This window comes from Zeugodacus cucurbitae, chromosome 2, assembly GCF_028554725.1.
Source record: "Zeugodacus cucurbitae isolate PBARC_wt_2022May chromosome 2, idZeuCucr1.2, whole genome shotgun sequence".
NCBI lineage: Eukaryota > Metazoa > Arthropoda > Insecta > Diptera > Tephritidae > Zeugodacus > Zeugodacus cucurbitae.
Genome location: NC_071667.1, coordinates 18,527,703 through 18,541,310, shown reverse-complemented (window position 1 = coordinate 18,541,310; position 13,608 = coordinate 18,527,703). Strand labels below are relative to the sequence as shown.

Here is a 13,608-nt window from a genome sequence, read left to right as displayed (position 1 = left end):
TACAATCGATAGAAATTATCGATTTAACGGCTGAACCAAGTGAACAACACTCTTGGAATGTGTGCAAAACAAAATATTGTAAAAATTAAAATCTTAAAATCTCTGTATATACATTGATAAAAATTTAATTGTGATTGAATTTTTCATATTTTCTCCATTTATTTTTACTATGAAATTATGGATAGTTTCGTCTTTGGTTTTTGTTTCGTAAGTCAGAATAACAATTTATTTATCAAAATGATTTATAGATTTATTAAATACTTATTGTCAATACTTCAAATTTCCGATTCTAATTCACTTTGAGTTTCAAAGTAATTGCGAATTATGTGTCTCAAATTATTTTTGATGATTTCACTTGTGAATGCATGTTCTACAGCATTCGAAGAAAGTTGCTGCAAATCGTTTTTCTTTAAATTAAAAAAGTTTTTTGCTAATAAAGGGTGATTTTTTAAGAGCTTGATAACTTTTTTTAAAAAAAAAACGCATAAAATTTGCAAAATCTCATCGGTTCTTTATTTGAAACGTTAGATTGGTTCATGACATTTACTTTTTGAAGATAATTTCATTTAAATGTTGACCGCGGCTGCGTCTTAGGTGGTCCATTCGGAAAGTCCAATTTTGGGCAACTTTTTCGAGCATTTCGGCCGGAATAGCCCGAATTTCTTCGGAAATGTTGTCTTCCAAAGCTGGAATAGTTGCTGGCTTATTTCTGTAGACTTTAGACTTGACGTAGCCCCACAAAAAATAGTCTAAAGGCGTTAAATCGCATGATCTTGGTGGCCAACTTACGGGTCCATTTCTTGAGATGAATTGTTCTCCGAAGTTTTCCCTCAAAATGGCCATAGAATCGCGAGCTGTGTGGCATGTAGCGCCATCTTGTTGAAACCACATGTCAACCAAGTTCAGTTCTTCCATTTTTGGCAACAAAAAGTTTGTTAGCATCGAACGATAGCGATCGCCATTCACCGTAACGTTGCGTCCAACAGCATCTTTGAAAAAATACGGTCCAATGATTCCACCAGCGTACAAACCACACCAAACAGTGCATTTTTCGGGATGCATGGGCAGTTCTTGAACGGCTTCTGGTTGCTCTTCACCCCAAATGCGGCAATTTTGCTTATTTACGTAGCCATTCAACCAGAAATGAGCCTCATCGCTGAACAAAATTTGTCGATAAAAAAGCGGATTTTCTGATGCTGACGACGATATTATGTTATCTATGTTGTTATCTATGAATAAAATTGTTTATTAATTTGGAATATGAACCTTAAAACTATACTTGGTTGGTCAGATATTTTTATATTTCTATTTATGATTCCTTCTTTTTGTGATTTGTTTGTGATGGTGATGATTTGATTCATTTGGCTATGTACTTGACCAGAGAACTTACAACATATGTAATGTTGTAAGTTCTCTGCTTGACTATGTACTTCGCAATGTACTTTGGCTACCTTCTTTTCTTGTGTCTACAGCGCCATCTTGCGGTAATGAGTTAGCATAACCAGCTGTTTGTTTAGTACTGTTGTACAGTTTGCGTGAAAATTAACTAAATACAAACTATAGTTTACAAATTTTGACTGGGACTATTTTTGAATTGTTCGTGCGAATCGGAATGGTTGGATTGTGTCGGTTATGTGCCGCTCTTCGTAAAAAGGATACGCTTATCCCAATGACCTTTGACATTTATCAGAAGTTAAGGGAGTGTTTCAGTATGGAAATGTGTAACACTGTTGATAAGCTTCCCAAATGTGCCTGTGTTATCTGTTTAGAAGCGTTGCAAAATGCTTATTCCTTCTTCCAGAAAGTAAAGGAGTCGCAGGAATCATTAACTTTATTATTGAACAGTTCGAAAAATGATAAATTCGAGAATATTAATGATGTTTGTATTAGATTAAATGATAATGAACTAAATACTAGTCCAACTACCGCACAATATACAGAAGCGCCTAAAGATGAAATAAAAGAAAATAGCATAGAGACGGATAATGTACTGATAGATGCGATGGAGTTAAATATGCAAATATTGGATAGATGCATAGAAGATATTGACAATGAATATCAAGCTGTGGAAATTCTAAATGTAATGGATGTAAATAGTTTGTTATCAGATATAGATGACAGAGCTTCGGATACTCTCAGCCAACTTTCAGAAAATAGTACAGATGTTAAAATAGAAACATACTTTTTGGAAGATGTCGAGGACGTTTTAGAAGAGGAGTCAGAAGGAGAAGCCACTGGCGCAGAATCGGAAAATTTACACGAAAACAATTTCACACCTACAATTATTGAAATCCTACCCGCCAATAATTGTGGTTCCAGTTGTTCGAAGGTTTGTATTTTAAATAATTACTTTTCACTCTGCAATTATGTGTACCTCATATGAATTTTTTTCAGAGCATTGAAACAACTGAGCCTAATAATATTCAAATACTTAAATGGAAATTATACACATGGATGTGCTACTCTTGCTCTGAGACCTGCGAAAGTTTCGCCGCATTGCTTTTACATGCTAAAGAGAAACACGAAGTTCAAGACGTCAACTATCTACAATACAAATGTGCCGATTGTCAGAAAATTTGTGTGCATTATAATAAATTTCTTAATCATGTGCGATTTCGTCACCATCCTGAATTAAGTTTGCGTTGCGATGCATGCGATGTTCCACAGGAATCTTATCAACACTTAGCAGCTCATAGAGAAACAACTTGTAAGGCAGCGCATTTATATCCGTTAGTAGATTTGTGTAATATATGTGGAAAAAGTTTTCACAATCGAAATGCCACTTTGGTGCATGCACGTGCACAGCATATTGAGGAAACCAAATGGCATCAATGTGCACAATGTGATAAAAAGTTCAAACGGTTAGCAAATTTACGCGCGCATGAACATATACATTCAGGCAAGTCGAGATATTTTGCTCTAGTATATTATTAAATTATAAGTTACTATTACTTGCAGGTTTGAAAGAGTTTACATGTAATATTTGCGATCGGAAATTTCGTCAAAAACATAATCTGGAGGTGCATGTCTATACGCATATAAAGGAACGAATTTTTGAATGTAAAATTTGTAACAAAAGGTATATTGATGAAATAGTGAATTAATCATCAAAAATTTATATGTATATATTTTCAACTTCACAGTTTGAAGACATCAACTAGTTTGGAAAAACACCAGCTGATTCACAAAGATATCAAGAAGTTCAACTGCGATTATTGTGATAAAGAGTTTCGCACAAAAGATGCCAAGCTTTCGCACGAACGCATACACACTGGTGAAAAACCTTTTAAATGCAAATACTGTGAGAGGTCTTTTCGTTTTCGTAGTGGTTTAATGGTTAGTATAGCGGGTTGATTTGAATTATTTGAAAAAATATGAATTATGTTTGGTTTAATATATTTTGCAGGGTCACATTAATTTACATACGGGTGAGCGGCCATACTCATGCCAGGAATGCAGTCGTCAATTTACCAACTGGGGTAACATGAACAAACATATGAAACGTTGTCATAATCGTCAAAGTAGTGAAAAGAGTACGTAGTTATGTTGTTGGGACAACAAAAAAAAAAAATATAATAAAACAATAAAAAAATAACAAAAAATACAAATTTTTGTTGTCAGAGGAGTGTAAAACTATTATTATTAGAGGAAGAATAGTCATACCCGCTTAATTGTGCAAAACAGTTTGTAAGTGGTTTTTAATTTTACAACAACATTCATGTGTTAATTTTAAGACTTATTGTATTAAAATAATATAGATGAAGACCTATCTAACAAAATTTGAATAAAAAATAGTTAAATTGGAAATTTTAAATTAAATTAGTGTCGTTAACTATTTAAGATTTATTCATATTAACTTTTTACAAGAAATATATTGTTTTGGTATAAAATATATATAAAATTATATATAAAAAATAATATATAAAAAATAATATATACGAGTGAATTTACTTCGTATATCGTAAGTAGTAGTATTGTCAAGATAAAAAACTTTTGTTTTTAATTTATTCTTCGAAATATTCCTTTGAGACCGTTTCGATAGTTTGAGGCCTTTAAGATAAGCGTTTATTTCTTACTAACCCACATCATTTGATTAGAATTTTTCCAATTTTTTTTGTCTGGAAAAAGTGGAAATAGAAGGCAAATCTGTCGAGTACTGTTTCTGTAAATTTTGCCAATATAAAGGCGTTTTCAATAAGAGCGTCACTACGGTTTGGGATATCAATGAAATTCTTGATTCCTGTGAAAGTACATTCTATTCCATTATATATATTATATATATTTGGGATATCAATGAAATTCTTGATTCCTGTGAAAGTACATTCTATTCCATTATATAATATATATAACTTGATTTCTTTGGCATGACCACCACGGGCACGCTTGCAGAAGTCCAGACGCTGAACCCAATTTTCGAAGATTTTCAAGCCTAAATTGGACGATACTGCTGCAATTTAGCGTTCGATATTCGTACGAAGTTCATCAATCATCGCTGGCTTGTTGGCATAGGCCATAGACTTGAAGTAGCACCACAGGAAATAGTCTAATGGCGTCAAATCGCACGTCCGTGGCGGTCATTTCGTGAGTTAACACGTTCACGAAACTTGGTTTTCAATAAATTGATTGTGATATTTGCTATGTGGCTTGTGGCGCCGTCCTGTTGGAACCACATATTGTACAAGTCCATATCATCCAATTCGGGCAAAAAAAAAAAATCGGTTATCATTGAGCGGTAGCGATTCCCATTCACAGTAACATGCCGATCTTGATTATCACGGAAGAAGTACGGCCCAATGATGCCGCCGGCCTATAAACCATACCAAACCGTAGTTTTTTTCGGAATGCAATGGTGACTAATGGAGTACGTGTGGATTGATGCCTGACCAATAACGCATATTTTGGTTATTGACGAAGTCATTCAGTTGAGTCGATCATAAATTGGACGGAGCGCTCTTAAAGTTGAGGCCATTGATGCCGAATTTCTGTAGTAAATTTTAATAATTTCGACTCGTTGTTGGATCGTATATCTTTCCATCATGAAATTGCAAACCCTACTGAAGAGAAATGTCAAAAGAGCGGAAAAAATATGGCGTCGTTTGCTGTCCCTATCCGTTTACTTTTGTAATGTCCCTATTGAAAAACCCTTTACTTATATTAGTACTTACGTTCACTCATTTCACCATAAATAATTATAATGCTTTCTATTAAATATTATTTTTTTTATAATTTTTTTTATTGTTAATTTTATTGCATGCACAAAAATGTTAATCTTATCATTTTATATTCTAATATGTATATTTTCTCATACCTATAATATGTGTATGTAAGTATGTATGTATGTATGTAAGTACTGTCAATTCATTAATTTTATTCATGTCTACACTCTTTGAGTTGTTAATACTTGGTATAACTATTACTAATATATCTCATTTAATATTTTAACTACGTATAATAATTTAATTGTTACGCTATATTTGCTCATAATTCTTCTCCCGTTCACATACATTTGGCATGCATTGTTGCGCCAGCATGTGCTGCATCTAATGCGAATGCGAATTCAAATTCATTACAACCAATAATAATTCTGCATACATTTAATGAGAAGAGTCATAAATTTATATATAATATTTGTTGTTGATTTTTGTTTTGTTCTTTAAAAGTTTGAGGTTAAAACATACATTTTATTTTCTATATGACTGTGGTTTTTATTGTTGACAATTTTTTATGTATCGGCTGAATAAAGAAGTAGTTGGTTTGATATTTTTTACAACAACAAAGACTTGTTTAAACGACATTAATATTTAATGACATAATTTGTTGTTTTAGGCATGAAACAACTGTATTTGCGTTTGCTTAAAATAACGCATATTTCTCTCTAATTATTAATTATTTTTGTACATTAGTAATTTAGTGTTTTTCTTATTAGTTTTTCGGCGTTTTCGGATTTTCTTTTTAACTCGTAGTTTAATTATGCATGTATTGACTGCTATTAGAGAAAACTGGGCGCTGTACAATAAAAAATATTAAAAGAAAATTTTACATTAAAATAAAATAATGTTATTTTTATTCACATTTATTTTCATAAAAAATATTATTAATAAAATTTTCCATTTTGTTTTTGCGCGCGTAAAATTTAGTAATTTATTTGCTTGTAAACCAGCTCAGTCATTAAGAGCATATCAAATATTTATTATGACACACAGTAACAAGTATATGTTATAATAATTATTACAGTGAGCTCCGCTTAATCGCAACCAGAAAATTCCAATGCAAGTTTTTACGCTTTTCAATTTCTTTCTGATATAAAATTTAGGTTAAGGTAACTACACATTCTTTCCTGTATGTATGGAAGGTTTTTGTCTGTAATTTTTGGTTTTTGTAACAATACGAGATGTAATGAATTAATGACCGACCACCTTATGATCTCTACTCTACTCATTTTCACTGATTTACCTAAATTATTCTTAAAAATAATGTGAACATTTCTGGTAATTCAATAGTGATAATTCATCTATCACACCGTTCTGCGATTCCAACATTAAGGGGTTAAATAAATATGATTTTTTTTTATTCTTTTAACTTAAAATATACGATTCTAAGCATGTTATCTCAAAATAAGCAGTAGAAGTGAAGTTACACTAGACAAAAGCGTACTTGAAACTTTGAACGCGATTATCTCGAAGTCATGTTTTTCCGAAAACGTCGTTGCCGTGACTTGGATTGGCGAAAGAGTTTTTAACCGATTTCAACTTTTTTTTTTCAAATTGTCCGTAATTTATTTGCCGTGTTCTTGAACGATTTCATTTTTTAGTTTAAATTTTCATATCAATGTTCTGCATTTTTCAATACATAACATCAGATGAAAGGAGTAGCCTGTTTGCAGAAAATTCTCATTCTCATTTCAATGAGTCGTTCAAAGACACTACAAGTCCCCATAATAATGAAATTTGATTGGTTGTATGCTTTTAGTTGTGCTGATGGGCTGGAATCGAAATCACGGGAATCCTCTTTGGAAAAAAATACGCGTTTTGCGTAAAATGTCATAACATTGACAATTATTAGCATTTTTTTATGTTCTTGAGATGATGTTACAGATTAGACATTGTACTATGCAAGACGTATACCAAGTATTCAATAAAATATGGCTACATACCTCCACAGATAATAAAAAATTGATCCATTTTCCGGCACCTCAACATACATACATATATAATTCCTTAAGATGTAGAACTGATTTTAATAAGAAATACAGTTCATGAATTTTCCAACATAGTTTTTATAATTTAAGAGGGGAAAAGGGAACTCAAATATATCTATTCAACAGATATCGGTCCTATAGCCTATATGTATATCTCTCTGTGGATTCATCCCACTATATTTTATGTGGCATTTAGATACAAGCACAGTATTATTAGTTAAGCTATACCAGTGTGACATTTTCAAAAAATTGATATTTTTATTTTTTGCTTATTCGATAATTTATACTTTCAAAAATATTCTGTAAAAGCGGTAACGCCGTATCTTGAATAGTTTTTGAATGCCAGCGTTCAAAGGGCGACCACTCGCACCTCTATAGTTGAAACGCGTTTTTCTCGAAACGAAAAATTGCTGACATCATACCTCAACGAGAAATTTACCAATTGACTTCAAATTGAAACTCAGTATTATTGATAATACCTATTGATTGACCTATTAAAAAAACTAAATTTTTTCGAACATTTTGATATTTTTCAAAAAATAAAAGGAAATACCTTTAAGTTTAATAATGTTTTTGAATTTGGTTGTTTCAGTTATTCATTCGGCCGGAATCATGTCCGCAGTTGGGGAACTTTGTTTTTTGGGCACCCCGAAAACAGCATATAACTCCGTTATGTTTCAATATTTGTGTAAAAAAAAAACTTAAAATATAGCTGAAAATATAAATTTATATGTCCAAAAAAATTCGAAACATTCAATCGAGAACTTTCTTTAAAAAAATTTCGAAAATTGCCTAATTTTTCATGGGTTACACTGGTATAGCCCCTTAAGTTCCATAGAAAAAAAGGCTGGTTGTTCTCTAACAAACCTAATCGGACATATATTAGTCGAATGAAGGGACCTTCATTTATTCTATTATTTAGACGGTAATTCCATTGTACGAAGCATACTTTTTGGCGCAGTGTTCATTATGAGGATAATGTTGGAAGGTGATAGAATTGCAATCTATGATTATAACTGAATTTGATATCTTTACATAACCTAATTTCTAAAATATAAATTTTTACAAAATTTACTCAAAATGTTGCACCTAACCTTAATATAAAATTTTTTTGTTCATAATTAAGCAGTGCTCACTGTATAAAAGTAATCTATTATTTTAAATTAGCTTATTAGTTTCACAATAAACATCAAGAATATGTTGTTAATAAATAAAAAAAGAGTTTTTATACCTACATTTATTAATGGTTTATTTACAATATTTTTTGTTTACTATATTTAACATTAACTTTAACATTTTTAATCACTTATGTACGTTTTTGGTTTTGTAAAGAATTACTGTTTTGGTTATAACATGAGTACACTAACATAAAAATCAGTCACATACACAAATACATTACAATAATTTGTTTCTTTTAGATTTTTTTTTAATAATAATAATAATAAGGCATTTAGCCTTAATCAAAAATAAATGCTTAAGTGTGTATTGCATGAAAACATGGCTCAATTACGTTGGCAAAAATTAGTTGTTCGCTTAGTAATAATTAGTACAATTACAAATACAGCTAAATATTTTTCTATATAACTAACATTAGCGTTGGGTGTCATCTAACATATCCAGAGCGCTTTGATTACTGCTTGGTCTAAGTACCTAAATGAGTAGGGTTGCTCTGACGCTTAAACACTACTTCTCGTTTGTACAGTGTTTGTTCATTTAAATTTCTGCGCTGCCGCGTAAAAAGATGTCAGCGCCAACGCCACTGCCACGACTATACGCGCGGTTCGGTTTGTAGCGCGGCGCTACTTCACTACCTTCTTCTACTGGTTGTTGTTGTTGTTTTTTAGGCGTTGGCGGCGCTGCATATTTACGGTTAGTGGCACGCTGATAACGGCGCGCTTGCACGGCCAAGTCATCGAGCAGTAACTCATTCGTCGACTTAGCGCGCTGTGATGCGAAGCTCGGCCGCGGCGCACCATTTACAGCATTTACGCCACTGACGCCGCTATTTGAATGGGAATTATTGGTGGGTGGCGGTGGTGGCGCCGGTTTTTTGCGTTTAGTTTCTTCCTTGTTCTCACGTATATTTAGCTGTTGGCGCACAAATGATTGACTTAATGTGGAACCGCGTAGAAAATCGCCATCGGCGTCACTACGCTCCTCGGCCGTTTCACCTTCTCCTACCTCACGATATAAATCTAATTGTGGTGAGTATTTGTGCAGCGCATGCGTCATTTGCTCGATACTCAGCTGATCCTGTTTCAACAGACTATCCGAGGGCATTTTGACAAAGGGGCGCTTTACTTTCGTTTGCGTTGCTTTGAGGCGATCGAAGAGATTATGCAGTGTTGTGGCGCGTTGCTTTTGTTTCGCTAATGGCATTATGGTGCGCTTGCGTTTAGGCGTTTGTGCTGCGTCGGTTGCGGTGCCATTTGTTGGCGAGGTGTTTGTTGTTGGCGTCTTCTTGTGCGCGCCTACCACCAATGGGGGTAGTTTCATAGGCGTACTGCCCGGGCAACCGATATTGTTAATGCGACTCGCGCTCAGTGACTTAAAAACATCATCGTCTAGTTCACTTAAGCTTACCATTTGCTCATCGCAACCCGTCGAGTATGTGGTGGCATGGCTAAATATGGCGGACGCGTCCATTTTTTCTCCATCTTCGTCGTCGTCATCTACACCGCTGTAACTGGCGAATATTTCATCGAAAGCGGCATTCACAATGAGCGTTTCATCATGTTCAATATTTATTTGTGCATCACCTACTTCCGCTTCATCTTCTTGGCTACCGCGCTTACTATTGTGGCGCGCGGCGCCATTATAGGCAAAACTATTAATATCTTCACAACCTTTATTAACCGGCGTTAATCTACTTGATATGGTGCCAAATAGATTTTTACGATAATCATCATCCATTTGACAATACTGCTGCATCAAGTGATCATCGTCGCTTGTTGCAGCGCGCGTATCTTCAGCGCGATGTAAACTTAATGTACTGTGTCGCTTGAACGGGCTACCATCCGGCGGCAATGCATTACTATTGTCGGCGCCGTGCAGCGTTTGAGCGCTTAAGCTGCTTTCGAGGTTAGTGTGTGCTGTTTTTGATGGTCCGCGCTTAGCATTATTGCTGAAAGCAGCCAGTAGCTGCTGCTTACTAAGTTTTATGAGGCGCTGACGTGATTCGTGTGATTTACGCTTTAGTTGATGATATTTACTGTTACTAGTGCCGTGCTGAGAGATGCGTGACGCGTGTGTGGGCGTATCATATGTGTAAGTGGTTGTGTGTATGGCGCTCTTAAGCGTTGGCATATACTTACAATTTCTCTCTGCCAACTGTTCGCGCTCCCATTGTTGTTGCTGATGCAGCGCCCAAGTGCGTTCTTTCGCGCGTTCCTGATCAGCAAGTTTGCGTTGCATGGCGAGTGTTTCAAATGTGTGCACCATACTGCCCACGTGAGAACGTACCTCTGGTATACCCAAATCGCCGCTGAAAAGATCACGTTGATGTCGTTGCTGCGCGGTGAGTAGCTCACCACCGATAGCGCGTTTATTTAGCGTGGTTATAGCGGTTGCGTTTTTATAAATCGCACCAGCTGAGACACTAGGGCGAAGCGCGTCATGTTGGCGACGTCGCTGAGGAAAACGTTCTATAAATTCCGTCGCCTCTTGTTGCCACAGCAGTTCGCCATCGAATGTGGCTTTTGTAGTTGTAGTTGTTTTATGTGAGACTGGCTGCATTTGCGTTGTTTATTGTGTTGTCATTTTATGTGTCACGTTGTGTTGAAGTAGTGTGTGTAAGTTGTATGTATAGGTGTAGTTGTTGTAGGCGTGTCCAAGCGGCGGACATGAAAGTATGTAATATTGAAGAGAATAGCAAATTAAAATAGAAACCGAAGAAAGATGTGTGTATAAATTATAAGCATTGAAAGTAGTTGAGTTGGGTAAGTGTTAATTGTTTAAGGGAAAGTATAAAAAAAAACAGTAAAAGTAATTAAAATCGAAATTGTTAAGAATTAGGCTGAAGTTGAGAACTCTGTAAATCTTCTTCGCCACGGTGTCTAAATATTTAAATTAAAAGCAATAAGGTTTTATCCAACCTAGCGCCATCTTACGGTGATCTTAAAAGTAAGATAGTCAATGACGTCACTTTAGCGATTGATTACAATTGACACATTTTAAATGATTAAGAACAAATGGAAGTGATACTTTATATTCGGTAAACTCGTTTGGCTTTAGGAAAATGTTTAGAAGTTCACGTAAGTGAGGAAAGTTTCAGACTGCAAATCACTTGGGAGTGGTCAGCAACGATTCTTATCCATGTGGCAAAAGCAGATTACGACTTCTGGCCTTAGACCAAGTACGCTCTGGGTAGCCAACATACATCCGTTTGGAGGCGAGCTAAAGTGAGGAGGCGCCTATGGTTGTGCGTAAGGTTTGGGACCCACCACATAATCTTCCATATTGAAAAGAAAGCAACAACGTCGGATGAGAGACTCTAACTTTGATGACAACCATTGCAAACGTATTAAGGACCACGATTTGAGGGCATGTACCTGTAATGTCCGGTCACTTAATTGGGAAGGTGTCGCTGCCCAGCTGGTTGATGTCCTCGTAATAATAACGACTGACATCTCGCCGGACGCGAGGACTGAGACGAGTAGGTCCTTGTGTCATTAACTCCAGCGGCCATTTAAAGGAGCGCAAATTCAGTCAGTCGTCGAGTCCTGGCATTCCACCACAAAAGAAATTGGATATACTTGGTATCACCAATTGGCGCCAAACAGCCAGAAGGAAAAATGAATGTCGCGCTATCAATAAAGAAGAAGATAGTGACTAATGGTAGTAATTTAAAGTGAAATACTGATATTAGAATTACATTATCCATAGGACTTAGCGCAATCATATATTTCTCAGTTATCGAGACTAAAAATTCGCTTGTACATATAATATTATTGGCTCTTGAGGAGACTGGAACTGTAAAGGGTCTTTGAAAGTTGGATAAAGGGATATTACGAACTATATTTCCAATTGATAGGGAGTGGGATCTTCACAGCCCACACTCTGCGAGATTTCTGGTGATCCCTAAATGAGAAAGCTAGAAACCAGTTTGACATGCAGGAAGCTTTGTGCTTTTATGAAATACTGAATAGAATTGGAACTGAACGGTTTGGGAAAATTATTTTAATTGAATTTACATTAAATTACAAAAATACAAATTACATCTCTGTATTGCTTATTTATTTAAGAGAAAGTTAATGAACTAGATGGATTTTCTGTTGGATCTTATGACAAAAGACGGAATAACACTAAGGACGGAATAATACTTTATTGGGCTTTCATAAACTTGGCTGTATCAGCATTTGTAAAGTTCTAAATTATAATTTTGTGATCTTCTATATCTACAGGGTATTTGTACGAGATATATTTACTATACCATATACATATATATGTATGGTGTGAGTCTTAGATTAATGATGAATTTTTTTGATACTAAAAGCGCCTAATTTTTTATAAGATTTGCAAATATTAGAGTTATGACAGATAAGTTATTAGGTTTGTACTATATTTTGAAGATTCTAAGACGAGATAAAAACCACAGAGACAACGACTATGCGGTTTGGAACACGATGTTTTTGGAAAATCAGTTAAAATTTACTATTTTGAACCGCAACCCTAAAAAGGAAATTATTAAAAATATTTCTTATATGCAAATTTTGTTTCTGTTGTAAATAAGACAGCAACAAAAATAAATATAATTAATAAACAATTCAAGGGGCCTTACAATAAGCCTTAAAATAAACACACCTGACAAGTTAACAGTTATTTCGTAACACTTATGACAAAAACATTACAACAACAATGGGGAGTGTTGTGTTATGAAAGAGAAAAAGTGAAAATATATATAGTATGACAAAACTACTCACATTGTATATAATGGAACGTTACATATGTTGCACCGCATGGATATTACGTTTGAGTGCCAGTGTTGTTAAGTTAGTTGGTGCGAGTACATACGAGTATGTGCGGGCGTGTATGTGTGTGTGTGTGTGTGCAACATAAATGTGATTGGTTGTACTTCAATTCAATGTTAAACTGGTGAACGTGTTCAACACAAATTAGGCGCGTTATGCAACACTGCTCACAAATACATAAATATATACATATAAATATGTATGCGTGTGTGACAAGAACAATATGTGAATATTGACTTGTAAATGTGTGCGTGTGCACGCTTTGAGGATATAGCTGGGTAGACATTTATGCGGGAGCAATGATTTAATAGTAATTATTATCGCAATGCATGCTTTCGCTGGAGCTCGAATATTGACTGGTCATCGAATTGGCTTTGCTGATATTATTTATCTGGGTTGTATTGTTGCTTGCATTGCAATTGTTGTTGTGTTTGCGCTCCT

General features: G+C 34.9%; 3 protein-coding genes across 10 annotated transcripts in view; 1 reads left to right on the top strand and 2 right to left on the bottom strand.

The window, feature by feature from the left end:
• Positions 1 to 70: 70 nt before the first annotated feature.
• Positions 71 to 3,779, top strand: LOC105217574 (zinc finger protein 62 homolog). The gene is made up of 6 exons (XM_011192633.3): positions 71 to 207; positions 1,473 to 2,329; positions 2,395 to 2,899; positions 2,959 to 3,079; positions 3,144 to 3,336; positions 3,407 to 3,779. Exons 2-6 carry the CDS (start codon positions 1,613 to 1,615, stop codon positions 3,539 to 3,541), a joined length of 1,671 nt encoding a protein of 556 aa, XP_011190935.2. The 5' UTR covers positions 71 to 207; positions 1,473 to 1,612; the 3' UTR covers positions 3,542 to 3,779.
• LOC105217575 (uncharacterized) lies at positions 201 to 1,444 on the bottom strand. Its single transcript, XM_054236127.1, has 2 exons — positions 1,280 to 1,444; positions 201 to 1,229 (listed from the first exon to the last, which is right to left on the bottom strand). The coding sequence occupies exons 1-2, from the start codon at positions 1,359 to 1,361 to the stop codon at positions 544 to 546; spliced, it is 768 nt and encodes a 255-aa protein (XP_054092102.1). The 5' UTR covers positions 1,362 to 1,444; the 3' UTR covers positions 201 to 543.
• Positions 3,780 to 5,693: 1,914 nt separating the features above from the next.
• LOC105217589 (kin of IRRE-like protein 2) overlaps positions 5,694 to 13,608 on the bottom strand; it is a 392,862-nt gene continuing 384,947 nt past the window's right edge. For all 8 annotated transcript variants that reach the window (XM_054225738.1, XM_054225739.1, XM_054225740.1 and 5 more), the window contains one exon: positions 5,694 to 10,927. In XM_054225738.1, coding sequence (XP_054081713.1) covers positions 8,912 to 10,927 — 2,016 coding nt within the window. In that variant the 3' untranslated portion in view covers positions 5,694 to 8,911. The remainder of the gene's footprint in view (positions 10,928 to 13,608) is intronic.

Excerpts from the sequence above, each read along its gene's own strand:
- LOC105217575 (XM_054236127.1), bottom strand. The coding sequence starts at position 1,361 with ATGAATCAAATCATCACCATCACAAACAAATCACAAAAAGAAGGAATC. Across the intron at positions 1,230-1,279 it reads AAAAATATCTGACCAACCAA|ATAACAACATAGATAACATA; the intron begins GTATAGTTTTAA and ends TTTTATTCATAG.
- LOC105217574 (XM_011192633.3), top strand. The coding sequence starts at position 1,613 with ATGGTTGGATTGTGTCGGTTATGTGCCGCTCTTCGTAAAAAGGATACG. Across the intron at positions 2,330-2,394 it reads GTGGTTCCAGTTGTTCGAAG|AGCATTGAAACAACTGAGCC; the intron begins GTTTGTATTTTA and ends AATTTTTTTCAG. Across the intron at positions 2,900-2,958 it reads GCATGAACATATACATTCAG|GTTTGAAAGAGTTTACATGT; the intron begins GCAAGTCGAGAT and ends TATTACTTGCAG.